A 26,472-nucleotide genomic window follows, 5' to 3' on the forward strand; every position below is an offset into this window, starting at 1 on the left:
GTAGATTGTGTTTAGAACCAGCAGACCCCAACCCCTGACTACCTCTGCCCAGACAGGACATGAGGGAGAAGCTGGGTTCAGTGAGATGGTACCATCCGCTCTGAGGACTCCAGTGGATGAGCGGCCAAGGAAGGCTGAAGTACCTGAGATGGACACCCGGCAGGCACCTGATGCCCCCGAAGGCCTTAGAAACCTGCTTCTGCCCCAGGAGGCAGGAGACCTGGGCTCTCCTCTCTAGGCCTCAGTCTCCCTTTCAGTTAAGTGAAGAAAGGGTGAGCCAAGTCAAATATCCCACTGGAAACCCCAGGTCAGACATATTTTATTGAAATCAGACAACTGTGGGGCGCCTGGGTGGCTCAGTCGGTTAAACATCCAAGTCTTGCTTTTAGCTCAGGTCATGATCTCAGGGTTGTGGGATCAAGGCCCATGTGAGGCTCCCTTGCTCAGTGGGGAGTCTGTTTGAAATACTCTCCCTCTGCCCCTGCCCCCACTCTCTCTCTCTCCCTCCCAGATAAATAAAAAAAATATTTTTAAAAAAATCAGGCAACTGCTCATAGAGACTGGACTCCTCGTTCCCCTTGGACACGTAGGTCTGGCTGTGCTGGGCATGTCTGCATAGCTGAGAAGCAGCTCCCCCTCCTGACAGACCCTGCTGCACCCTGGCAATGCCACTGGGCCCACTTCGCGTCCATCTCCATTACCCAGACCTTGCGACATCAGGTTTGGGACCCCAGCTAGAGGTCAGGAAGGCCCTCTGAGCCCTGACGACGTTCAGAGGGAAGGACCTGACCCCGGAAGCCATGACCCCCAACGGTTCGACCCTCCCTCTCAGAGTTGCCCTGCTCTGACTGCTCTTCACAACCCCACTGCTGGGGGTCTATGTGTGTAGGGGTGGGGTGAGGAGGTGAGTGTCTGGCATGGACTGAGTCTCAGGAGGGAGCCCAGCAGTCTCCTCTCTGGTCTTAGCTCTGGACGACGTTGCTGGACAACTTTGGACAAGGCCGGCATCAGCTCCCTCTTCTGTCAAACAGAGACATTGATACCTCACAGAAGTGCTGAGAGTCCACGGAGCGGAGAAAGCCCCAGCGGTCCCAAAATGAGGCTCAAGAGGGTGCAGCTACTGTGGAAAACAGGATGGTGGTTCCTCAAAAATTTAAAAATAGGACTACCTTATGACCCAGCAATTTCACTTCTTTTTTTTTTTTAAAGATTTTATTTATTTATTTGACAGAGACACAGCGAGAGAGGGAACACAAGCAGGGGGAGTGGGAGAGGGAGAAGCAGGCCTCCCACGGAGCAGGGAGCCCGATGCGGGGCTCGATCCCAGGACTCTGGGATCATGACCTGAGCTGAAGGCGGATGCTTAACGACTGAGCCACCCAGGCACCCAGCAATTTCACTTCTTAAAACGTATCCAAAAGAATTAAAAACAGAGTGTCAAAGAGATATTTGTACACCTGTGTTCATAGCAGCATTATTCACAACAACCAAATGTGGAAGCACCCCAAGTGTCCATCGAGGATGAATGGATAAGCAAAATGTATAATATCCATACAACGGAATATTGTTTGATCTTAAAGAGGAAGGAAATCCTGTTACATGCTGCTACCTGGGTGAACCTCAAGGACGTTATGCTAAGTGAAATAAGCCAGTCACAAAAAAACTGATTCCACATGTATAATTCCACTTATATTCAGTACCTACAGTAGTCAAATTCAGAGACAGAAAGTGCAATGGTGGTGGCCATGATCTGGGGGGTGGGCAAAATGGGAGTTGTTTGATGGTTACAGAGTTTCAGATTTGCAAGATGGAAATGTTCTGGAGATCTGTGTCACAACAACCTGAATATACTTAACACTCCGGCATTGTACACTTACAAATGGTTCAGTTGGTAAATGTTACGTGTTTTTCACCATAATGAAAAAAAGTGAGGCTTTTCCCCAGCAGTTGGAGGCCCAGCCCCCTCCCCGAGCTGCAGCGGGTCCTCTGAAAGCTGCGCCCGTTCCTGGATGCACCTGACTCGGTACAAGCCTGTCCACAGCCAGCCTCCGGCAGGAGGCAGCCGAAGACCCCCCAGCCCCGTGCCCCTCGGGAGGAGTGAGTGTGGGTTGGTGATGACAGGGGAGGGTGCGAAGGGTGGCATCCGAGCCTGGCCCGGGCCTTGTCTCCACTGAGGCCCACGGGAACTGCAGGAAGCCCGTTGCTGGAAGAGCATCCAGGTGGTCAGGTGGCCAGTTGATAAAACCAAGAGTCACTGCTGTCCCACTTGGTCTTCACAGCGAGCAGGGCATGGGATGACCCCAACGCACTGCCACGCATTCGCATGGCGCTGAGTGCCCAAGGCTTTCCCTCCTGGTGCACAGCACAGCCGGGGCAGGCTGATCAATTACAGCCCTGTGTTCCTCCAGCTCCAGCTGGGGCCTCAGCATCCTCCGTAAGGACAGCCACTGCCCGTCAGAGCCGGTGCTTGAGTGTAAACTTGTTTTCTCAAAATATACTCAGGTGCTAGCTGGGGAAGGGCAGGGAGTGATCTCTCCACTTCCTGAGCCCCATGGCAGGTCTAGTGTGCCTGAAATTCAGCTCAGGGCTGAAACAGACATAGAGACCTTTCCCCTCATGCAGAATCTTTTGGGGGCCCCTAGCAAGTTCATGGAAAGTCCACCCCGTCCCTAGATTCCATATTTACAGCGCTGGCCAGGATCCAGGGAAGCCTGCCAGGAATCCCTCCTTTTAGCTGGTTAAGATCTCCCACAGGCTCTCATTTCCTTCCAGAACAAAGGCAGACCAACGATCTGGGCTTTCTGCTGGTCACCATAGCACACAGACACCAGCTCCCCTCCCTGCACCAGGCCTAGGGAAGGGAGGGGGCTCTGTTACAGAAAAGGACAACCTGGGGCAGGTGCAGGAGGGCACCAGACCCCCTTAAGACAGGGAAGCACAACACACTTCAGTGGGCCGCCCTGGGGGCCGGGATGCACTGTTCCACAGGGCTGGGAACACAGGGCTAGGGAGAGTGTGGCAGCCAGCAGCTTCTGGCTCTTCATTATCCTGCACTGTGTCTGCTGAGGGCCGAGGGCTGGTCCTGAGGCGGTGTTCTGAGGACACAACCCCACCTTCAGGACCCCAAGTATAATCATCCTGAAGGCCCCGCTGGACTGACTCAGTCCATGCCAACCTCCCTCTGAATCCCCATCCTTCTTTCTCCAACTTAGTATTTGGGACCTAATTAAATGCTGACCTGAGGAGGCAGGATGGTGCAGTGGTTAGGAGCAGATTCTGGAGCCCAACAACCTGGATTCAGATTTCAACTTTGTGAATCCCTGGCTGTGTGGCCCTGGGCACTCTCAGCCTGTTTCCTCATTTCCACACTCTCGCCTCCCAGGGATGTTGTGAGAACACAGCGGGATGGTGTCTGTGGAAGGCGTGGCCGATGCCAGCACCTAGGATTGTGCTGTGAGCCCCGGCTTGTAACTATGACAGCTGTTCTAAGAGCCCCGCTCCACAGTGGAATCACCCACAGAGCTTGCAAAAAGAAAGAGAAAGAGAGAGTGAGGGAAGGAGGGAAGGAAGGCAGGGAGGGAGAGAGGGAGGGAAGAAGGATACCTGAGCCTCACTCCAGACTGAATAAATCAGACTCTCCGGGCATTGGTATTTTAAAAATTCCTTTCAGGTAGTTCTAATGGACACCAGGTGAGAAACAGTGCTCTAAATTCCCAAGAGCAGTGCCTACGCCTTCTCCTGTCTTCCCCTCATGGAGCTCGCCAGGACTGCGCAGACAACTCCCCCTGAGGGGCTACTGTTCATTCCTTCCCTCGCCCGGCATGGAGGAGCTCCCCTTACCTTGGAGGTGTTTCTCCACCACTGTGAGCTGCCTTGGCTTGGACTGGCAGCCCTGGAGTCAGCCTCATGCCTGCCCCTGAGGGCTGCGGATCAGGCCTGCTGAATGATGATCCTTGTTCTGTACCGGGTAAAGTCTCCCGGCTGGTGGGGGCCTCATGGACCCCAGTGGATGCTGCAGACAATTCCTGGCCAGTCCCAGACTTCTCAACGAATGCTCCGGGAGCTTTGGCTTCCGCCTCCGTGGGCAGCGGCAGGAGGCCAGGAGGCACTTGGGCTGGGCCAGGAACTCCTTCTTCCTGCCCTGGCGGGGCCTCTGCCTGGGTGGGGAGGCCAGATCCTATCTCTGAAGCATTGATGGGGCTCAGCCTCTCCACCGTCCCCTCTGGGAGGCTCGCCTGCTGGCTCTCTACGGGAAAACAGGGAGCATAAAAATGCATTCCTACATGGAGGACTCTATCCTAAAGATATTGCAAAGGATATGCAAAGGCCATTCAGCGCAGCATGTTTATAATAGGCAGACTGGAAACAACCCAAGTGACCAACAGTAGGAGGCTGCTTGACTAAACCATGGCCCGTCACCCAGGAGCACTGCACAGCCATAAAAAATAGAGAGACGTGAATATCTCCAGATGTGGCTATGGAGTGATCTCAGGATATACTGAGTGAAAAGTGAAATAAGAGCCAGGTGGAGAAGTGTGTCTGGTGTGCTTCCGTTTGTCTAGGAAGGGAAGGTGTGTGTGTGTGTGTGTGCATGTGTGTGTGTGCATGCATGGGCGTGCGTGTGCATGTGTGTGCGTGTGCGCACGTATGCGTGTGCGTGTGTGTGCACGCACATGCAGGTGCATGTGTATAACCACTTAGAACATCGCTTAAAGACAGAAAGATAAGACAAAAAATTTTGTAAATGGTTCCATATGCAAGGGAGGAACAAGGATAGAAGCTAGACTTAATATCCCTTGTTTTGTCAATTTGACTTCAGAACCATGTCAGTATTACACAAAGTTGTAAAAGAAAATGAAACTTGAATAAAAGCAATCCATAAAGATGTAAAGCAAAGTGAAATAGACCTGAGATTCAAGTTGGTGGCATAGCTTACACAGAAAGGAGCTAGTCCAAGTGACTTTGGAACAGCAATACATAGTGGGATATATGGAAAGGATTAAAAAAAATGAAAAAAAATGAAAAAAAAAGAAGCTTCAACAGTTTTTTAGTGATCACATTGTTGGTGGGGGCATTGGTATTTTTCTTCTGAAGCTGTTATGTGTGCAATGTGGGATACAGCAAATGGGGTCCCACTCACCTTCCCAAGGCCCCCTGATCTCAGCTTGCACAGCTCTGGTGCTCAGTGCATGCTTTGGTTTTGCTCCTTTCTCTTCCACTCTATCTTTGTTCTGAAAGAACAATCATCATCATCATCATCACATCATCATCAACATCATTGTTTAGGCCACAAACATTTGTTGAGCACCTATCCTGTGCTTAATGTAGAAGTATTAAGGTTATTTCACCTGGTCTCACAGTAACACTAGAGGGTAGATATTGCTACTGTCATTTTAGAGATAAAGATACTTACCCAAAGTCACCAAGTTCTTTCTAATGTGTCATCATATTGCCAGTAAGGGGCAGACCTGACAGGGGCTTCTAAATAGACTGTACTTCAAAGTACTTAAACCAGGGATGGAAAATAAATTTAAAGTGTCAATTCAGATCAGTCTGTCATGGCTATTAGAGTGTTGGCTTGGCTTGGATTCTAAGGTCCGATTAACCCATGCCTGTTTGCGGGGCAAGGGGCAGGGAGGAGGGCTGGAATTAACAGTGCCTGCCAGGGAGCCGGGTGCATCCTACCATCAGCCCTTTACAGAACAGTAGCGTGGCCGGAAGCACAGCCTCTCCCTGACTCTGGAGCCAGGACCTGCTGGGTTTAAACCCCATCTTCACCCCTAACTTCTCTGTATCTCCCTTTCCTCATCTGTGAAGTGGGGAGAATCATATTATCTGCCTCGGAGAGTTAATAAGAGGATTGGGGGAGTCGATCTGTGGACGCCCTGACAAGTGTGCCCAGCGCATGGTACGTGCTCAGGAGCTCTGGGGATTTTATCCTGCCTGAGACAGGGAGCTCTCTGCCATCAGTGACTCAACTGATTGATGCGTGGGTCAACTGTGTGAGGCCCGGAGGAGCTCGAAGCAGCTCTTCCTTTAACTCTGAGTGGTCTGTACCAGGCCAGTGTTCTTCCTCCTGAAATGGTAGAACATTCAGTATTTCCAAGTGTAAATATTTCTACACAGCCTGACTCCTTGCCAGGTCCCCCTGGTGCTTCTGGAGGTTTTAAGCCTTTGACCGGTACAGCCCCTCAGATGCCTCCTGGTCCTTATCATAGCAGCAGGTCTGGTCAAGGCACTCACCCCTGAAGGCCCTTTCCCTTGCCTGGGCCACAGAGGCCCCAGCTGGGAGCCAAAATGAGCTTGAGACACATTTTGTTTGGCCTGCGCAGCATTTAAAATTTTTAAATTTGTTACCAACACTTTAAATCTAGGAGACTTTTACATTAAAATTCTAAGTTCCCTTTTGGGGCTTAGGATTGTTCTACATTCTGATTGTGGTGGTGTTGATTTGGGTGTATACGTTTGTTGAGCGGTGTACTTAAAATGTACATACTGTGTGTGTGTGTGTGTACCATTTATTGTATATAAACTATACCTTCATAAAACTGATTAGAAACAATTCTAAGCTCCCAGATGCTCCTGAAAAAATCTGAAGATCTGGCAACTTTAGGCCCACATGGCAAAAATTGGCTGGAGCAGTCCCCGCTGACGGGGCACCACAGTCCTCCCGACTTTGGAATGCCTCCCTGGCACGGAGCAGGAGGGTTGGTCCCACTGTTTTTCCTACACTGTACCCACTTCTCTGCACCCTACTACCTGCTCATCCTTTTGGGATTCCAGCACACCATGCTTTGTCCTCTTGCAGGTAACAACCCATGGGAGCCCTGCTGGCATGTGCGGGGCACGTAATAAATAAAGCCCAGCAGCTGTCATCACGATTAACACAGCACCATCAATGTGACCTGGATCCCCTTACTCAGCAGAGGCCTCTCCCTTGACCTCTTTCTGCAGACTCCGTCCTGCCACCCCCGTAGCTGGGGGAGCTGGAAGCTTTATCACGGGATGCCTCCTGTGTTACCCCGGTAGAGAGGGACTCGAACACACTGTCCTTTGGCAGACCTTGTGGGCTCAGAGTGTCCTCTCCCTCCCTCTGCTCTTGGTGTAGGTAGGCACACACGCACACACACGGGCAAACACACACACGCAGCTGCGTCGTGTCTTAAGGGCTCAGCCTTGTGATCCCTGCGCTGTCCAGTGCATTCAGAGGAAGGAGAAGAGACCCTTGACACCATTCTGGAGGACAGGTGTCTTCTGATTGCCTCTGATTTGGGCCCAACCCTGGCTGAGCCTGACCCTGTCCTTCATGAGAGAGCACCTAGCTTTTAGTAAAAATCTAATTCATTGTTACAACCAAAACGAAGTCCCACTGGGCACTTCAGAAAACCCAAGGAGGACCTTCACAAAGTCCTGGCACAATTTTCTTTTCTTTTTTTTTTTTTTGGACTTCTAAAAATTGCTAATTCCAGTAGAGTTAATATACAGTGTTATATTAGTTTCAGGTGTACAATATAGTGATTCAAGGGGCGCCTGGGTGGCTCAGTCAGTTAAACGTCTGCCTTCGGCTTAGGTCATGATCCCAGGGTCCTGGGACCGAGTCCCGCATCAGGGAGCCTGCTTCTCCCTCTAGCTCTGCCCCCTCCCCCACTCATGCTCCCTCTCTCACTCTGTCTCTCTCTCAAATAAATAAATAAAATCTTTTAAAAAAATAAAAATAACAAAACAAAACAAAACAATATAGTGATTCAACACTTCCACACATCACCCGGTGCTCATCACAAGTGCACTCCTTCATCCCCATCACCTATTTCCCCCATCCTCCTACCTACCTCCCCTCTGGTAACATCAGTTTGTTCTCTAAAGTTAAGAGTCTGTTTCTTGGTTTGTCTCACTCTCTTTTTTCCCTTTGCTCGTTTGTTTCTTAAATTCCACAGTCCTGGCACAATTTTCAAATTTAGGAGCCAGTGCTAGGATTTAATTCAATTCCACAAATCATTACTATACCCTCTTAGGAAACTTGAAGGGGTCTCTAGAAAGTCTCTGTTTTCAGCACCAACAATGTGTTACATAGCCGGGGCTATTATATCCATTCTCTGACACCTCCTGTGAGGCCCGCCCTGGCCACAGTCCACAGCGGGAAGCAGAGGCCTCGTGTCACAGACCAACAAGGAGCTGACAGTCTGACTGGGGGGCTAGACCCAAACCTGTAGATGGTTACCAACAAGTATATTAAACACAAAGACCAGAAGGGAGATCAGTCACACGCCAAGTTGAACAGAACAGACAAGAAATGTTCCAAGAACCCAGAAAAGAGAATGTTCTATGATTTCCCCCATGCAGAAATTCTTAAATATCTGCAAAATGTTTGGTAGCTAATTTCTCTAGTATATGAAGAGCTCTTACGAATCAATAAGTACAAAAAACTGAAATGGAAAAGGACATGAGCAGACAGTTCACAGAAAAATACAAACACTTTAAATCTGTGAAAGATGCTGAAACTTCTAGTAAAAGAAATATAAATTAAAAACTAAATTGAGGTATATCATTCTATCTACTTCTGGTTATGTTTGATATTTTCCATAATGAAGAGTTTTAAATTTCTTATGAATTAAAAGAAAAAGAATTAGCACTAGGAAGCATATAATCAGTTGTCTTATTTCAATCTTGATTCAGATAAACAAACTGTAAGAAAAAAAAGCATAAGATGATTAGGAAAATTCGAACACTGGCTTTGGCAATATTAAATTACTGTTTACTTTTTAGTCATGATAATGGTATCGTAGTTACATTTTTTAAAAGAGCCCTTATCGGGGCGCCTGGGTGGCTCAGTTGGTTAAGCATCTGCCTTTGGCTCAGGTCATGATCCCAGGGTCCTGGGATCGAGCCCCGCATTGGGCTCCCTGCTCAGCCAGAAGCCTGCTTCTCCCTCTCCCACTCCCCCTGCTTGTGTTCTCTCTCTCGCTGTCTCTCTCTCTCTGTCAATTAAATAAATAAATAAAATCTTTAAAAAAAAAAAAAGAGCCCTTATCTTCTAGATATAAACACGAATGATTGTGGAGGAAATGATCTAATGTCTCAGATTGGCCTCAAAATAATCTAGAGAGAGGGAAGTCCATGGGGAATAGATGCAACAACATTGGCCTCCCATTATGGGTTCATAGGGTTTGTGATACTAATCTCTATTTTTATAAATGTTTGAAATTTTCCATATAAAAAAATTTGTATTTTGCAAAAATTTTCAAGTGTTAAAAAAAAAACACACTCATAATAAGATCTCAGTTTTCAATCACCTCACAGGCACAGAATAAAAAATTTGGATAATATGCTTTGTTAGCAAAAGGGGAGGAAACAAGCATTCCCATATACCGACAGGAGACTAAATGGGAATAATTCCTTTGAAGGTCACAATTTGGCTTTATGTACACAACTTTACCCTTTGGCTTCACCTTACCACTTCTAGGAGAGTATCGTAGAGATAAGCTCACACTTCTATGGATACTCACTGCACCATTATTTGTAACAGCTAAAAATGAGAAATAATATAAACAAACAATGATGTGGGACTGGTTAACAAATTAAGACACATCCCTCAACTGGAGCACTCTGCAACTTTTAAGAACGAGGAAGCTTTCTATGTATACATATAAAACAATGCCCAAAGTATATTAAGTAAAAAAAAAAAAAAAGAAAAAATCAAGGCCAGAATAATGTGAGTGATACTTGAGTTAAGACCAAGAGGTGGTGCTTATAGATAAACCGACTACGTCTGGGAGGTTTCGCAGGAAACAGGCTCCTACATCTGCATGGGGAGGAGGGTGGTCCTGGGGGCTGGGGGCTGGGGGCTGGAGTAGGAGGCACATGATGCTCTTTATACCACACGAGGCAGACGCTTAACTGCTTAGCTGATCAAGCCCCCAGGGCCCCCCACGAATGTTTTCGACCATGTGCATATATTAGAATAATTTTCTTCTTTAAAGCTGAGGTTGATGGGGTGCCTGGGTGGCTCAGTCGGTTAAGCGTCTGACTCTTGATTTTGGCCCAGGTCATGATTTCAGGGTTGTGAGTTCAAGCCCCGTGTGGGCTCTGTGCTGAATGTGGAGCCTGCTTAAGATTCTCTCTCTCCCTCTCCCTCTGCCCTTCCCCCACCTCACTCTCTCCCCCCTCCAAAAAGTAAATAAATAAATAAAAATAAAGCTGAGGTTGCTTATCAGTGAAGGAGCAGAAGGTCACGCCTCCGCCAAAGGCCAGACTCACAGGAGAGGTGCAGAAAGCAGGGAGCCAGTGGGGAGGGGCATACTTTGAAAGAGGCTGCAGGGCAGGGCGGCAGGGAAGGGGTCAGCAGGGTGAGCTCTGGCCTGGCCGGGGATGAGGAAGGAAGGCCCACTCCTGCAGCTTTGCTCTGGAAAGCCTCAGTAGCTGACACAGTCAGGCAGAGCCTCCTGCAGACCCAGCTTATCTCTGGCCAGGAGCTGGTGGATAACTACAGTGATCTGAAATGGTGGCTCCAGGCCGTCTGAGGGTGGCTAAGTGGCTGACTCTTAGCTGTTCCCAAACAGAGTGTTGCCTCTGCACACCTCACACACACACACACACACACACACACACAGCCAGCCCGGCCAAACTTCCATTAGCCAGCGGGTTTGATTATGCAATCCTTGGGAACAGCCGCTCCCAGAAATGCCACACTCCTCCCCCAGGCTCCGGCTCCTTCATGGCCTGTGTCCCCCAGGGGTCACTGTCAACACTCATCTTCCAACAAGCAGCTGCACACTCCGCCCACTCTGGGACCCACCGCAAGGTTGGGGACAGGAAGGGGAGGGTTCTAAAAGGGGGTTCTGTTGGGGTAAACTGGCTCCCACCTGTTTCCTACTCTAGGTGTGACAGAACAGAAAGGAGCAAAAAGTCACTAGAATGTCCAATGAGCTTCACTGTCGTCCTCTCCCTAATGGCCCACTTAGCCCCACTTCTAGGTGCTCTGAAGCTGCCCAAAGCCCCACAGACCTCACCGAGGCACTGCCTCTTCCTCTCCCTGGGAAGAGCAGCCGGGCAGTGACCTGTCCAGAAGTCCACCTATAACCTTTAAAGTTGTCTCTCCTTTTCCCCACCAACAGGTCATGCAGGTGGCACAGAAAGGGAACAATAGCTCCTAGTGCTCCTAAGCCTACTCGTCTGGCTAGTGTCCCCACCAGGACCACTGGATCTCCCCTTCAGCCAGAAGGGTACCGGGGTAGGGAAGCAGGAACCAACCTCCAAAGGGCCATCAGCCAGGCTTCCTTTCCTCCAGGGGACACTCCCTTGCATGATGAAATCCACCACCTTCGAGTTCTGGAACACGGTCCCCACCAAAGCTATGGCCTTGTCCACGGCCACTACCATCCTGAACAGGGCTTCAAGCTTGGCGCCATGCTGGGCAGCATCCTGCCGCACAGCCCTCACCAGCTCCAGGACCTCCGGCCACCCAGCCTGTGAGTGAGCTGGAGGAGTGTGGTCAGCCCCACCTGGGCCCAGAATCTGATAGGCTTCCAGCCGGTGTAGACCTTGCTCCAGGTGGCCCATACCTTGGTACACACACTGCAGTTTCTCCGAGACATCTTCTTGGAAATGCAAGAGTTTGTCAACCTTCTCGTTTAGCACATTAAGCTTTTTGTCCATGGTGGTTAAGCAGGCCTTGCCTGACACCGGCAGCCCCTGGGTCTCCAAACCCTCCTTGGAGGCTCCGGACATCCTGATGCAGACTTGACAAGAGCGAGGAATCAGAAAAGCCACAGAATCCTGGTTTTCACTTGGGCACTGGTACCTGGAAGTTCATTGTTCTTGATAGCTAACAGCCTCGCCTCGCAGCACCAACCCACACAGATCGCCTGGGTGGTTTAGGGAGCCCAGGGGACCAGGCTCTCTCTGAGCCTTCGCCTTTGCTTATCTCCCGCTCTGCCGTGGCCATGAGTGACAAGCTGGGTTTGGCAAGGCCCTTCTCTTTCAGGCCCTTTTGACATCATGGCAGCATTTAACATTCCTCTCTGAGAGGGTGCTGATGGGCAAATATTTTAAGAATCTGCCCAAGGCAGGCAGGGCTTTGGATAGTTGAAACAAAAGGGTAAAAGAAAGGGGGTCCTTTAGGTAATGAACCAGAACACTGGACTTCACAAGGGGCCTCAGGGATCCCAGGGCAGAATAAGACCTTTAGTGGCCCGAGCGCATGGTAATCCCACCTGCTGCAAACACACTGAATTCACAAAGAAAAGCAAGACCAAAAGTAAATGTGAGGCCATTCTGATTTTTGCCACGATAAAAATGTTGATGCTTCTGCAAATTAAAAACAAATTTTTGGTGCCCCCACTTTGCAGGTGCCCCAAATAAGTGTTTAGGCTGCCTCTGGGGTATGTCTGCAGGTCCCTCCCCACAACAGGCCCTCAGTCACTAGCCGCTTGTACCTAAAAATAGAAGTGAGGGCAAATGGCTTAGGCTACTCGCCAGGTGCCATCCCTCAGGTCATGTTCCTCACAGAGCCCTCCAGGGCACATCTGCCAGTGGTCTCCCGCCGCCCCCGTCCCCCCACGCTGCTCCTCCAGCACTGACCACGCACGCAGGCATCGGGCACCCCAACTCTGTACACTAGAACAGACATAGCAGCAGCCTCGAGGGCAAGGGGGCCTGTGTTTCCCGTAGCTTCCAAACGTTTTAGCCTCAAAACTCTTGGTTCAAATGGAGCTGTTACAGAAGCATCGATAAATAAAAGCAGACAAAGGGGATGCTCAGGCTGACACTGAGGTGGGTACCAGGAGGCGCCACAGAGTCCCTAGGCTGCTGGGCAGCAAATGACTGACACCAAGATCTTCCAGGCCCTCCTAGGGAGAAAGCTAAGGGAGAGGGAATTTGCCCAAGGTCGCCGCAGCACAAGGCCTCCTGAGGCTAGCACAGCTTAGTCAATGCTGGCCCCAGGACGGCGGGGGGCGGGGGGGAGGGGGGGGCGGTGCAGGGGGTGTCTTTGGTGTCCTGCTAAGCTTCCTCCTTCTGAATAAAAGCAATCATGAGAATAAACTTTGACCTGGAAATCTGACATCTAAAACACCTTTAGATCATTTTGCTATTTTAAGCTACAGGTGACTCGCAAGCACAAAGTGCTTGCTATGCAAGTGCAGCTTGACCACAAACCCCTCACCACCTGTCCCTCTACCGGGAGAGCTGCCCTAAGCAGTCCATGCAGAAATCCAGACCCATTTCTGGGGCCCAGTCCTGCGTGTCAGGGGCAGAATGGCCTGGAGCATGCTCAAAAGAACACTGGTCTCTTATAGCACCGTGATTTAAAACAAACACACAAACTCTCCTTGGAAAAAGAAATTTGGGGAACACTGTGCTCCAGGTCCTCTTGGGGATTCACGATGCCCCTCCGTAGGACCTCATCTGCCACGGAAAGAAACCAGCACCTGACCAGGGAATCACTCCTTCCCCCACACTTAGCACCTCTTACTGCTCTGTGGGACCAGGGGTCCCTGATCACACTTGGGAAGCAGCTGCGTAGAGAAAGCTCTGGGTCTAACACCAGCTCAGTGTCTGTCCTACAGCAGGTACGGATAATCGAAAGAGACAGACCCAGCTCCGGGAAGGAGTTTCCACCAGTGCCAACGGCAGGCAGCTGCTGTGGGGAACTTCCGAGCAGCCTACACCAGTCGAGCCTGGGCTTAATCAAGCCTGGACACATATCTTGAAAGTCTAGCTGAACCCCAAGAAAATAAAATGTCCCAGACACATCTATATCAAAAGCTAATTATTTAAATTACAAAAGGATTTGTCCCATGTCTCCCTTAAGCAACAAGTGATTGCAAAGCACCCGGTGTGGTAGAAACGTGGATACGGCAACCTCCACTGTTCTAGAACCACCTCGAGGTTCCCTGAGCCCAAACAGTCCTTGGGCTTGCCTCAGTCCCCAGGTGCACCAACATGCCTGGCAAGTGGAGGGTATTCAACACAACCGTATGGAAAGAATGAACTATGGGGACCCCGGATGAGCAGGAGGCTGGGCTGAGTTTCGGGAGACCTGTGGGAAGGAGGAGACAGCAGCTAGGGTTTCCCCAGAACAAAAAAGTATAGGGCAGGACACCTTGACAGTTCCCAGAAGCAAGCTCTGGGACCTTCTAGGGAAAAGCTCAGAATATGCCGACAGGTGAAATCTTTGAGGCTTCTTTGATGAAAGGGAGCAGCCAGGAGGACCAGCTTTGAATCCCTTTCATTTCTCTGCCTAGAGAAGAAATGAGTCCTGTGAGGGCTGAGGCATGGCTTCTCTCCAACTCTCCCTGATGTACAGGGCACAGCAAGAACCATGGGCAATTCTTTTTGGGCAATGGCACCCACCCAGAGGAGAGGAGAGGCATTCCATCCCTCGAGTCAACTGAACACAGACCAGAGAAGAGGCAGTCATGTTGGATGGGTACAGAGTAGCAAATCCAATGACACTTCATCTTTCCTGGGTGAGGACAGGACAGCTGACACACTCCCAGAAAAACACAGACTGACCTCTGTTTGCCATAGGCTGGGATCAGCGTGCACTGAACCCAAGACTCTTCCTTAGCCTTTCTGGTGACAGCCAGTTTTCCCTGTACAACCCCAGAGGCACTGTGGATCTTGAGGCCCCAGGTGGAATAAGAGCGGAGCAGATATGCAAGGCTAAGGAGTCCATTCCAAAGAAGTCACTCTCCTCCTTCCCCACCTCTGCACAGAATGAGCACAGCTAGGAGAGGCCCTACCCTCCCTGGAGAGCTGAGGTCTGTTTCTGAAGAAATTCAATGGTCCATAATCCAACAGTTCTATGTACTGGCATTGGCGATCCCTGGGAGATCCTCATCTGATTGGCCTCAACAAGCCAGCCAGTCAACAAGCCTCAACCACTCACCTAGGTTTTTGTGCCTTACTCTGAAATATGCACAGATAGAAAAGGATCACCAGGTATTCAAACAAAGCCCCCAAGATGAAAAGGGGAGCCCCCCAAAATAGAAACATAACTGTGGAGGAAAGAGAGAAAACAAGAAACAGAAGAAAGTTTCAAAAAGGCTTTCATTAGTTCATTAGTTGCCACCGAAAAGTGCAAAAGGCTATTCCATCCATTTAAAAAGAAGAAGCTGTTATGGGAAAAGAACAGGCATAGAATAAAAGAGAAGTCTTGGAAATTAAAAATATGAGTGTTAAAATTCTAAAATCCAATATGGAGATGAGAAAATAAAGTTAAGATAATATCCCAGAAAGTAGAATTAAAAGATGAAGATGCCTACATAGGGAGAGAAAAGAGAAGAGAATAGACAAGGGATCCACCCCACATCTAGTTAACTGGAGTTTCAGGAGGAGAAATGAAAGAGGGAAGGAATTTATCAAAGAAATAGTACAGTCATTATGCAATTTTAGAACACAGGGATAAAGAGAAGATTACAAAAGCTCCCCAAAACATGGAAGAAAAAAAAAATCATGTACCAAGGAACTAGAATCAGGATGACATCAGACTTCTCCTAAAAACAACTGGCTGCTAGAACACAGGCAGGATGTAGAATTCTAGGTTAGAGATTTGAAGACATCACACCTTTGTCAAAGGACAGAAGGAAGCATTTTAAGACTTATGGAAATGTAAAAAATGTAAGCACTCTTTGAAAGGACATTAAAGTACATGACTGATTTTTCAGTGAATGGTATTTGCATACTGTTCTTCACACTATGATGCCGTAATGGGGTCAACGCTTTACGGAGTTAAAACAGTGATGTTGTAAGGATGTGGGGTGGAGCAGGGAGAGTAACAAAGCTGAATCGTTTCTCTTCGCAGGAAGCACACAGATCATGTACAGAACTGATGAGGAGGAAAGTGCAGGCAAATACCAGGAGAAAGAGCTGAAAGACTCCCCTGTGTTTGCCGCTGGGAAGCAGGTCGGGAAGCAGGTTGGGAAGCAGGTTTTGCAGAAGTCCGGGTACCACATGCGAGGGGATGTGTATATGTACGACAAGTGTTGCAGCATGCCACAGTGAGGGTCTTGTTGTAACAGCATCAGCTACGACCATTTTCTGAGAGATGGAGGCCACGTATCTTGAGGAAAGGACGCTTCTCTTCTTCACACAGAAGGGCAGTAGGGGCAGCGGCCTGCATGGAACTTAACCTCTCCGAATGCAGGTTTCCTCATCTCGAAAGGGGGCGCATGAAGTGCAGGAACCACAGGGCTGTTTGAGTCCTCATGTAAGTGAAACGCTAAGCAGGGGCCTGGCACGTGGTAAGTCACGGAAACAGGAGACTCTCGAAATCACCACCCCGCACCCATCCCCCGCTCCAGATGGTCAGCCAACAGGACAGCAGCGTGTCCAGCCACCTCGTTGTGGGGTGGGGGCAGGAGGGAAAGGAGGCATCTCCCCAGTCCTAAATCGGCCCCCCCAGGTACCCGGCCCCCCCAGGCCACCTCCCTTGCAGGCACCATCAGCTGATGTGCAAAAAGTGCAAACCTGTCCTCCGTTAAGCCGAGCTGACTCAGAAAAGGAAATCAGAGATGACACAGAACCCCAGAAAGCCTTGCTGGGTTCAAAGCACACAACTTGGGGGTCAGAGGCAGAGGCCTTGTCTGCCCGCTACACCCTGCCTTAGCTGGGGAGGCCCACACTGACCATCCCTGGGCTGTTAGCCATCAACCAAAGCTTCCTGCTGACTGCGTTTCTTGGTCCAAGAGGACCTACGTCTGGGGGATAATTGTCACCAAGGCTCCCTTAGTCCCATGACCCTAACAATTGTCCCTGAGGGCTCCCGCTTCAAAGCAGACCGGCCTGGAGCCGCCCTTACCGCAAATATCTGGATGTAACCTGACGCCCGCTGCTGGCCTCTGGCGCTGGGACTGTGAAGTAGCGGAGTGGGGCACAGAGTCCCCATCCTGCGGCTGCGACCACGGTGCCAACTCAGTGTTTACTCTGCCTGGAGATGCCCAACTGCCTGGAGTGCTGGGAATGAGGTGGGCTGGCTGGCCAGGATGATTTCTCGAGAACTCAGGCAGCAGCGATAAGCCTGGCATTTCCGCTTATCTCTGACCCTGCCCCAGGCCCCAGAGGCATCCAGAGGCTTCACTCAGTTATCTGGTTTGCGAGGCAGTATCTGCTTTGCAGGGGCCTACTTCCTGCATCACTTAGTGAAGTGTCCAGTTGTGAAACAAACACCGTGTGGTCCAAGGAGGGAGGAAAGAAGGGAGGGGGCCTAGGCCAGAACTGACCTGCTTTCAAAACCCAGAATTGTGGTGCAAGGGCCCAGGAGATGAGCTGGGAATCGCTGCCTTCAGGCAGCCCTCTAGGATAGAGGAAAGCCCCGATCAGCCAGAATGGGTTGGGGGCCCTGCTTTTCTTCACTGGGGGCCGCTTGCATCCTGGCTGGGAACCTAGTTGGTTATGGAGGGTCCAGCCGTTGCCTCTGCAGGTGGAACTATTCAGGAAGAAACAAAGACACACTGTGCCCCCAAGACTGGAGCATGCTGCAGTGAGGGAGAAGACACGACCTACAGCTCCCACTGGATGAGGTACAGCTCCAACTCAGCTCTCGCCCGCAGGGAGGCTCTCTGTCCAGATCTTCCCAGAGCGCCCCATGGGAGGCTGAGCCCTCCACACACCCTGGCACACACACACACACGCACACACACACACAGATGGCTTACACATACCCATCGCTTCAGGACGCCCACTCACCTGACCTCACTCACAGGAATCAGAGAAAGGGCATGCACGCTTTTACTACAAGCTTCCTCTTCTGAGCGTGACCACAGGCACACCCTGTGCTGAGCATGTTTAGCTGCAGTATCTTATTTCACTACATCCCTAGAGGGTAGATTACTATTTATCATCCCCATTTTATAGAGGGGGATTAATCTAGAACTTAAGTGGTTCACCCAAGGCCACACAGAAAGCAACGGAGCCAGAATTCCAACCCCGTGGTTATAACTCACACAATCCTGTCACTTTCAGAGACAGGAGGGATCTCAGAGACCACAAGGGTCAACTCCCTCATTTTGTAGACAGAGAATTTGAAGCCCAGAGAGGGGAAGAGACTTTCTGAAGGTCACATAGTAAGTCAGTGGCAAAGACAGGACCAGATAGCAAAAACTATCGCCCTCGGAGTGGCCATGGAACTCCTGTCCTGCCCTATGGGTTTATGAGGGGTGTGTGTGTGTGTGCACGTGCATGTGTGTGTGTCGTCAGATTAGCCTCTGCCCCACAGGCCCGACTCTGACAGTTGTCTCAGGAAATGAGGCAGGGGCGAAGGGGCTCGGGCCCCCAGATGCAACACTGGTTGCTTATTCTTTCACAGAAAAAGGTCTATAATTTGTCTCACCTGGCTATCTAGAAAGATACTAAAACAACAGCCACAGTCCTGCCAAGATGAATCCAGGAACTGTGCTTGGGAGTAAAACCAAAGTCAAATTGGCCTCTCTGAAGAAGCAGAGGGAAATGACAGCTACGTGGACCCTGGGCCACTTGAGGGGTCCCCTGCAAGCTCTCAGGTGGCCGGTGGGTTTGCCCCCAGGGTGTTACTGTCTTCTGTGGTCAGCATTCCTATCCTGGCTTGAAGCCCTTTTATTGGGTCAATTCCATTCCCCCATGCCTAGTCAAAATTGTTCCCTGCCTAAACAAGGTACCAACCTGAAAACACTAGAGAAGAACAAAAAAGCACCCTCAGGAGCCAAATCCAGACCAGCACCCATTCATTTGTTCATTCATTCATTCAGCACTTACTGAGCAACACTTATTAGGAAATAATAAAACCACTAATATTTATTGAGCACATCTTTGTGTCAGGCACTGTGCTGCAACTTCATATAAATTACCTTTTGCCCCTCAACACTTATAAGAGGAAGGGACTATTACCCCCACTTCTCAGACAAGTAAACTGAGGTTTGAGCCACTTTCTAAAGTTAGCATAAAACCCTGTATATAAATGCTGGCAGCCAGCCTCTGAGTCAGCTTACAACTGAAAGGAGTCTAACTAGAACATCTTCTGTCTAGAACCCGACTCTGTCTCTGGGGGGCTGCATTTGCAAACTACCAATTCAGAAACACAATTGTATGTGCAAGTTGGAATCAGGCCAACCAGTTCCATACCAACACATTGCATTACTGGTCCTTCTACCAGCTCACACAGTAAGATGTCACCACCTGCAAAATACTTTGACTCGTGCTCATATTTACACTCATTTGAGGCGGATGGATTATGGTCCCATTTTCCCCATGCAGAGACTGAGGCTTTCACAGTGAGAGTCTGTGCCAAACTGGACCTTGGACTTAGCTCTATAGCTCTAGGGCCTATGTCCACAGCAGTGAGCAGAGTTTCTGGGCCCCCTCCCTACCACCACACACACACACACACCCACATCACTTTGGGACCCTGATTCACCTGGCCGGACTGACAGGAATCAGAAAAGGGGCTGCAGGCCTTTGATAATAGCTCACTTTTCTGAGCCCACCAAAGGCAGATGCTGTGCTAAGCGATTAGCTGCAATATCTTATTTAAACCCCTTGATTGTGCCAACTCTTGTGAGCTCAGAACTCGGCTTGTGCTGTAGGAACTCATCAAGTCTGGGTGGGATCAAAGTTAACACCTTGGAACAACAGAGAAAGTGAGATAGTCACTAACTCTTAGACTCAAAGAATGTGGGTGTGATGGGGCAAAATCGGAAGATAGATCACTGTTTCCAGCCCTCCCGTATCTGATAAAAAGAATTCCTTCTTCATCTGCTCAAATTCTACCCCCTCAGTCTAGCCCTACCCTCTGAGGAAAGCCTGGTTTCGGGATTTTTGGTGTCAAATCTGAAGGATGAGTGGTAAGATGCGACCTGAGGTCTGGAAGAGAGGATTTGGCTGAGCTGGGGAGCAAAGCACCAAGAGCAGAAAAAGAAAGAAGGGGAGAGATAGATACCGAGCAGCATCTGGCATTGCAGAGTGGGGACCTGGGGCAGTCCCAAGACGCAAGAGAATGGGAGTGAAAAGAAAGGAGGGCTTGGGAAACTGGCTACGGCAGGACAGAAATGCTCATCAGAGATCATAAGTAGGAAAAGCATAGTGGCAAGGCTCCCATGGCCCCAGGTCTCTGCAGAAACTCAGTCGCATGGTGTTAACTAATTCAGGTGTAAGAGGGAGGCAAAGAAATTGGAAAAAAATTTGGCAAAGAGGGAAGATTTCTTGGAGGAAATGGGACTTGAGTTGAGCCTTGGTGAACGGGTGAGATTTGGGGAGGCCAAAGAAAGGGCAGTTCTTGAAGAACTCAGAGTGAACAGAGCTCCAGATGGAGCCTGGCAGGTGGGAGTGACAGTGCATAGGCTAGCCTCAGGTCAGGAGGTGTTGACGGAGGCCCAAATGATTCGACAGGCAGGACCCCAAAGAGAGTGGACCCAGAAAATCAGGCAGAGACATTTAGACCCAAAGCAGGAAGATATAGGGACAACAATCCTATGGAATGTTTTTAGGTAGGAAATAACATGATTAAATTAGTGTTTAAGACCCAGGCGGTGGGGGACCGACTCAGAGAGGACACAAAGCCACTTTGGGGATTTTGGAGATGTTTTATATCCTGAGCGGTAGTCACATGGGTGTATGCATATATGCATACAGGTCTGCTGTATTCAATAGGCTATAAGGTTTGTGTTTCATACTGTATGTAAGTTATGCCTTAATCAAGTTCTGCTAGCATGAAAAAAAAAAGAGGGGGGGGAACTAATGCACCTGACAGCAGGGTGCAAATGGATTGGAAGGGCACAGGATCATCATCCACACAGAAGCTAAAATCAGCAAGTGTTTACTGGCTCTGGGGTGTATACTGTTGCCAAAACACGGGAACGCTAAGGAAGTGGAGTGACATCTGAGAGAACAAGTCTTTGAAAGCAAGGACTGACTGAAGTTCTAAGGTCCTCATTCCCTGCCACAGCCTCTAGCCTGCAATAGAAGCAGGACCCCTCCCTACTGCAGAGACTCGAAGGATTTATGAAGATCCAATATGTGAAGACCTCACCCCAAAAGCAGGTCGTAAAACAGCAGGTACATACATTAGAATCCCATGTTTGTTTGAAATACACATATATGCCGGTATGGTTAATTCTGCATGAGAAAATTGTAGATGATCTTTATTTCCATATTGCTTTTATATAATTATTCTAAATTTTTAAATGTGTATTATTGGTGTTCTTAAACAAGTTTGTTTTTCTATAATAGTCACCATTTACGTGGACCCACAGGAATTGCTAGAGAGACAATATGCACCAGAGAGAGGTTTAATTAACCAGGAACAGAGTAATAGACTCCCTCAGGTCCTTAGCCGACAGAAAACAACATTTAATAACCTTATAGGGAGGTCTGACATCAATTGCTTAGCCTTAAATGCAGAGGACACAGGAGGTCTAACAGACTCGGAAGGACTCCTCAGAAATAGCAAACCCCAGGCGGGAAGAGCAACAAGTCCTCTTTGCACTTTATTTTAGAAACAGATTTTTGGCCCACTGCAACTTGGAAACAAATGTTCCAGACTCCACGTGCAACTCATAAACTACATGGTAAAAGTAATTTGGGATTTTTTTAGAGAAAAGTTGGCAAACATTTGGGAACAATCCCCAACTACAGCATTCTCAGAGGATTGAAGGACCTGTAAGCACTAATCACAGCAATAAGTTTGGACACGGTTCTGAAGTCTGAATTATACATGCAGCTCCCCAAACCTACACAAAACCAAAGACAAATCCATGCACCTAAAATTGTTAGCTTTTATTGTCGCTTGTTGGTTTTGATCAGACTCTAAAAGTGTTTTCTGGAGGGTCTCCATGCCCCTAATGCACCTGTTAAAAGCACAAACACACAATAAGTTTATCATCTGCACTTACATACCACCTTCCATCCATGGATCCCAAGTGGTCTGTCAGAAATATTGTTTTCCTAAGTCCCCAGTGAGATGTGTAAATATTGTTGCCTCCATCTCATACTCAGATAAACTTCAATATGTGGGCAGTTAAGTGGCTTGTCAACGGTTATAACCCAAGACAAAATCCTTGCAAGCCGCCCTCTGGTCTCCCTTCCTCCCTTCCTCTGCTGACCGTGCCTTTGAGCTTTCTCGTTGGCCCTGGCTTAAATCATGCACGCAGACCACTGTTTCCCTGGTGATGGAGGTGGAGTTCTATTTCCTGCCCTGAATTTGGCACCAGCCCCGGCTGCAACGCATTTAGCCACAAGTGCATCAGCCGTGCGTGAGTGGGGACAGCTTGGCTCCTTGGAAACCTAAGTGGCGTGTGTCAACTGGCTCCAGCCCACCAAGAGCCACTCCAGGCCATGCTGCTAACTCCTTCATCATTAGCCCGGAGCAACCCACAGTGCTGGCAATGACGTCTCTCTCTTGGAGCAGGGTGAACAAATGGAGACAGCTCAAAGGCAAACGCTCCGCCCCTCTCCAGCGCAGCCCTCAGGGAGAAATAATCCATAGCTGTCTAGGACCCAGGCCCTTAGACCAGTACGGCCCGCCCTCTGCTCACTTCTATGGACAGCACAGCAAAGTGTGATGGTTGTTGATTACATTCCTTGATAGGCAACTGAATTTACACTTCCAATTCCCAGCTGCAGTGTTTATTCCTATGTTTCATTCATTAATTATTGTGTCCTGGAACGACCATTCAGAATCAGATCCAGAAAAATGGGAAAGTTGCTGGGGCGCCTGCCAGGGGACAAGAGTGACTACCTGAAAAGTGTCTCTCTGATGGTTGCAGTCACTCCTAGAAATTGGGGGTGGAGAATTTTTTTATGGTCAGCAAATGCCATATATTTTAACTTTTAGTTAATTTTAACTTCTTTGCCTCTCAAATGTCTTGTTAACCTTACTGGATGGTATGTGCACCATATGAACTAGAGGCTGGGTTAGTTGACCTTCCTTCCCATATGCTCCTAAAGCACCTCATATGTGTTCCTATCAGAGCCCATTGGTAATAATAACACCTAATCTCTGCTGAGCATGTACCTTGCTCAGGCACCCTGCCAGACATTTTACATTCATTAGTTTTTTCAAGTTCTAGGTATTATATTAATATCCTCATTTGGCAGATAAGGAAACTGGCCTAGAGAGGTCACAAAATCACTGTGTTAGCTTGCCATGGCTGCCATAACAAAATACCACAAATTTAGTGACTTTAAACAACAGAAATTCATTCTTTCACAGATCTGGAGGTCAGAAGTCCGAAACCAGGGTCACCAAGGTGTCAGTAGGGCTGTGCTTCCTCTGGAGGCTCCAGCTTCCAGTAGTTGCTGGCATTTCTTGGTTTATGGCCACAATACTCAGTCTCTGCCTCCATGATCTCACTGCCTTATCTGTTCCTCTGTGTGTGTCAGAGGTCCTTCTGCCTCCCTTTTATGATGATGATATATGTGATTACATTTAGGGCCCATCTGGATAATCCAAGATAATCTTTGCATCTCAAGGTCTTTCACTTAATAATATCTGCAAAGTCTTTTTTCTTTTTTGCCATCTAATGCAACATTCATAGGTTCCTGGAATTAGGGTGTGAATGTCTTTTGGGGGCCATAATCTAGCCTACAAGTCACTCATCTAGTATGTAGTGCCTTCAAGTTTCCCTTTGCATGGGCTCATGAAGATTCATCAGAGAAGTGGGGCGTTGGAGCCTTGAGAGTAAGAGCATAGGCTTTGGTGCACCAGGCAGACCTGGGTTTAAAGCCCAGTTCTACCACTTACTGTGTGACCTCAGCAAGCAACCTACCCTCTCTCAACCTAATGTGTAAGACTGTTTCGAGGATTAAATGAGATAATGAATGTGAAATGCATACAATGGTGCTTTCGTTTAGTTTAGAGCTCAGTGAATTGTAACTGCCGTCTTTTTTGCTAAAAGCAGGGTCTAAGCTGGAGTTCTGACCCAACCTTATAGACGGAGGTTGGTGAACACCAGGCTTCTACAGATGAAGAAATATGAAAATGAGGAGTAAAGTAAATTCTGCCACAGAGCCAAGGAAAGTCAGTGTTACCCAAACACAGTAGAACTTTCAAAACCATTTGGCATGGAACAATATAAAGACCTACCCGAACTAGCCATGCAAAGGATTTCTGCTCTTCAAAAGTGGAGAATATGACCTTTCTCCAGAGGAGGGATCTGGGCCCCCAAAATGTGTATTTTTGTCAATAGATATTCCTACAACATTGTTATAAATCGGATTCACCTGGAAATTCACACTGTGATGGTCCTCTTGAGGTTAAACTGATTCCAATTTCAAGACCTATAGCAAAAAGAATGACTAGTAAATCAAGAGTTGAGAGCATGGAGAATAAACTAAGAAAAATAGTCAGGAAATAGCAGGAAAAGAACAGTAGAGAGGGAACAAGAACATTTGAATCTGGATGTTTGTTGTTAGTATGACTGAGAGATGCCATGCAAGCTGGCTTGCCTCCTTGACTCTGAGCAAAATAAATGTGATTTGGTTGTGTTCCATTATTTAGCTGGAATAGGATAACATGAAGTTTAACAAAGAAGTTTCAGTACTGCACTTCTAAATGTTGTCATATATTATGATATGTTCAACTTGCTATATTTCATCCAATCAGGTTTTTTAGTTTAATATACCGGGATTCTTTGCAATATGACAAGGGTTTCTCAATTTGGGTAGAAAGTGTGAAACAGGAATGTAACAGATTTTGCCTTTTTAGAAAAAGAAAAACCCTAAACTACTTAAATGTCAACCAGTAGGGGAAAGAATGATAGCTTTAAATCCACAGCCATGAAAAGACATACAGCCAAGTTAAAATTCACAGAACAACACATAAAACTGGATCCTATCTAAGTTAAAAAGATAATACCCTGACAACCAGACAGATGGACAGAGATATGTAAATCCATTAGCAGTAGTTGAGGATATACACCCATTTATTAATAGCAGTTAATTCCTGGGCAAAGAGCAGAATTGAGTTAGGGAAAAATAAGAAGGGAAAAGCCAATTTTCCTGTGCAGTCTACATGCTTTTGTATTTGCATTTGTGTAAGGAGCATGTTTTTGTGCATTACTTGTTTATTTTTTTAAGCAATAAAAGATAAATTATTTTAGTGGGAATATTTCATTAATATACAGGGGTTTTGCTGGAAATATTACTTGTGGGATAACAAACAGTAAATGTGTGTTGTTTTTCTGACGTTCATTAATGAACCAGACATGCTCTCTCTGCCTTGCTTCTGTATTAAAGGAACAGAAGTACACAAAGGAATAAACCCATACCTGAGGGAAAACAGGGTAAGGGAATGTCCTATTGGGATGAGAGAGTGGGCACCTACCTGGAAGCCAGGAAGTTGATGGCAGAAGGTTAATGGGTAAGGGACACTGTAGAGAGTGGAGCTATGAGGGCTGCAGAGGAGGGCAGCCAGTCAGCCTGAGGGGACCTGGGCAGGCTCTGACGGTGGATCAACTGTACCCACCTGCTTTTCTCCACCACCCCCTTCCATACCCCAGTCCCTTGCACACACACCCAGCAAGTACAGGCAGTTGGCATCTACCCTCAGACCAAAGCAAAAAAACAAGTCTCTGACAGCTCTTCTCCAAAGAAATTAAACAATTTATATTGGAGTCTAAGGTTTTTAGTCCTCAACTTGATATGCCACAGTAAAGCCCTCATTCCGGCAATCAGGTGCTCTCAGTCCCAAAATGAGTTCCCACTCCCCTCCCCCAGCTCATGCCCAGAGCACCCAGTCAGATTTCTCACTGGGAAGACGACAGAGCCCAGTTTCATGGACCTTCTTTCTTAACTATGACAAGACAGGCAAATATCACCAAGATATTAGCAGATCCAGAGCTTGAGAGAGAAAGACCAAGACAAATTCTGGTGGAAAGAAACATAATCAGGGACTAGAAGAAAACTTGACTCAAAGAGATTTATAACAAAGATTTTATAAAACCACAAGAGGTTGATTTGAAAAAAAAATCAGAAAAGCGATTAAAGATTTAAAATACAACAGCTAAAATAAAATGCTCCAAATTAGAATCATAAGATAAAATAAAGGAGATCTTCCAGAGCATAAGATAAAAAGAGAGAAAAATGTGAAAGAACAGATAAAATCCAGAAGTCCTATGTTCACCAGATGGAATTCCAGAAGGAAATACAGAAAAGGCTGGGAGTGAGAGGGGAGGGCTGAATGAAGTCCAGCCATTTCCCCCATGTTAGCGTCACCCATTTCCAAGGGAGCTCTGATGGGGGCCCCTTGGACCTCCATCAGTCCCATCAAGACTGGGGGACGGTATATTCAGGAAGGGTAGTTGAGTGTGACCAAAAATGACAAATGTCTACTACTTTCTCCATGTAGCCTAACAGCACCAAGGAAGCCAGGACATGGCCTTTGTTCATGTGGGCACTTGGACCCTAAGGATAACTCACTTGACTCATTGAGAGAAATGCTAAAATCAGGACAGGGTGAGCAGAGCCCTGAGATTATCACTAATGACATTCCTCCAGACAAACATC

The 26,472-nt window shown here is 48.1% G+C and overlaps 1 protein-coding gene across 4 annotated transcripts in view; it reads right to left on the minus strand.

The window, feature by feature from the left end:
• Positions 1-25,927, minus strand: part of MYLK3 (myosin light chain kinase 3) — a 50,311-nt gene extending 24,384 nt beyond the window's left edge. The window contains exons 1-4 of one of the 4 annotated variants that reach the window (XM_032424264.1): positions 21,865-25,927; positions 11,248-12,223; positions 5,141-5,231; positions 3,841-4,246 (exon numbers count right to left, since the gene is read on the minus strand). In XM_032424264.1, coding sequence (XP_032280155.1) covers positions 3,841-4,246; positions 5,141-5,231; positions 11,248-11,724 — 974 coding nt within the window. In that variant the 5' untranslated portion in view covers positions 11,725-12,223; positions 21,865-25,927. Of the gene's footprint in view, positions 1-3,840; positions 4,247-5,140; positions 5,232-11,247; positions 12,224-21,860 lie in introns of all 4 variants that reach the window. The other 3 variants (XM_032424263.1, XM_032424265.1, XM_032424266.1) reach the window with 3 other exon arrangements.
• Positions 25,928-26,472: the final 545 nt, after the last annotated feature.

The sequence above is a fragment of the Phoca vitulina genome, unplaced genomic scaffold (assembly GCF_004348235.1).
Source record: "Phoca vitulina isolate PV1807 unplaced genomic scaffold, GSC_HSeal_1.0 scaffold30, whole genome shotgun sequence".
Taxonomy (NCBI): domain Eukaryota; kingdom Metazoa; phylum Chordata; class Mammalia; order Carnivora; family Phocidae; genus Phoca; species Phoca vitulina.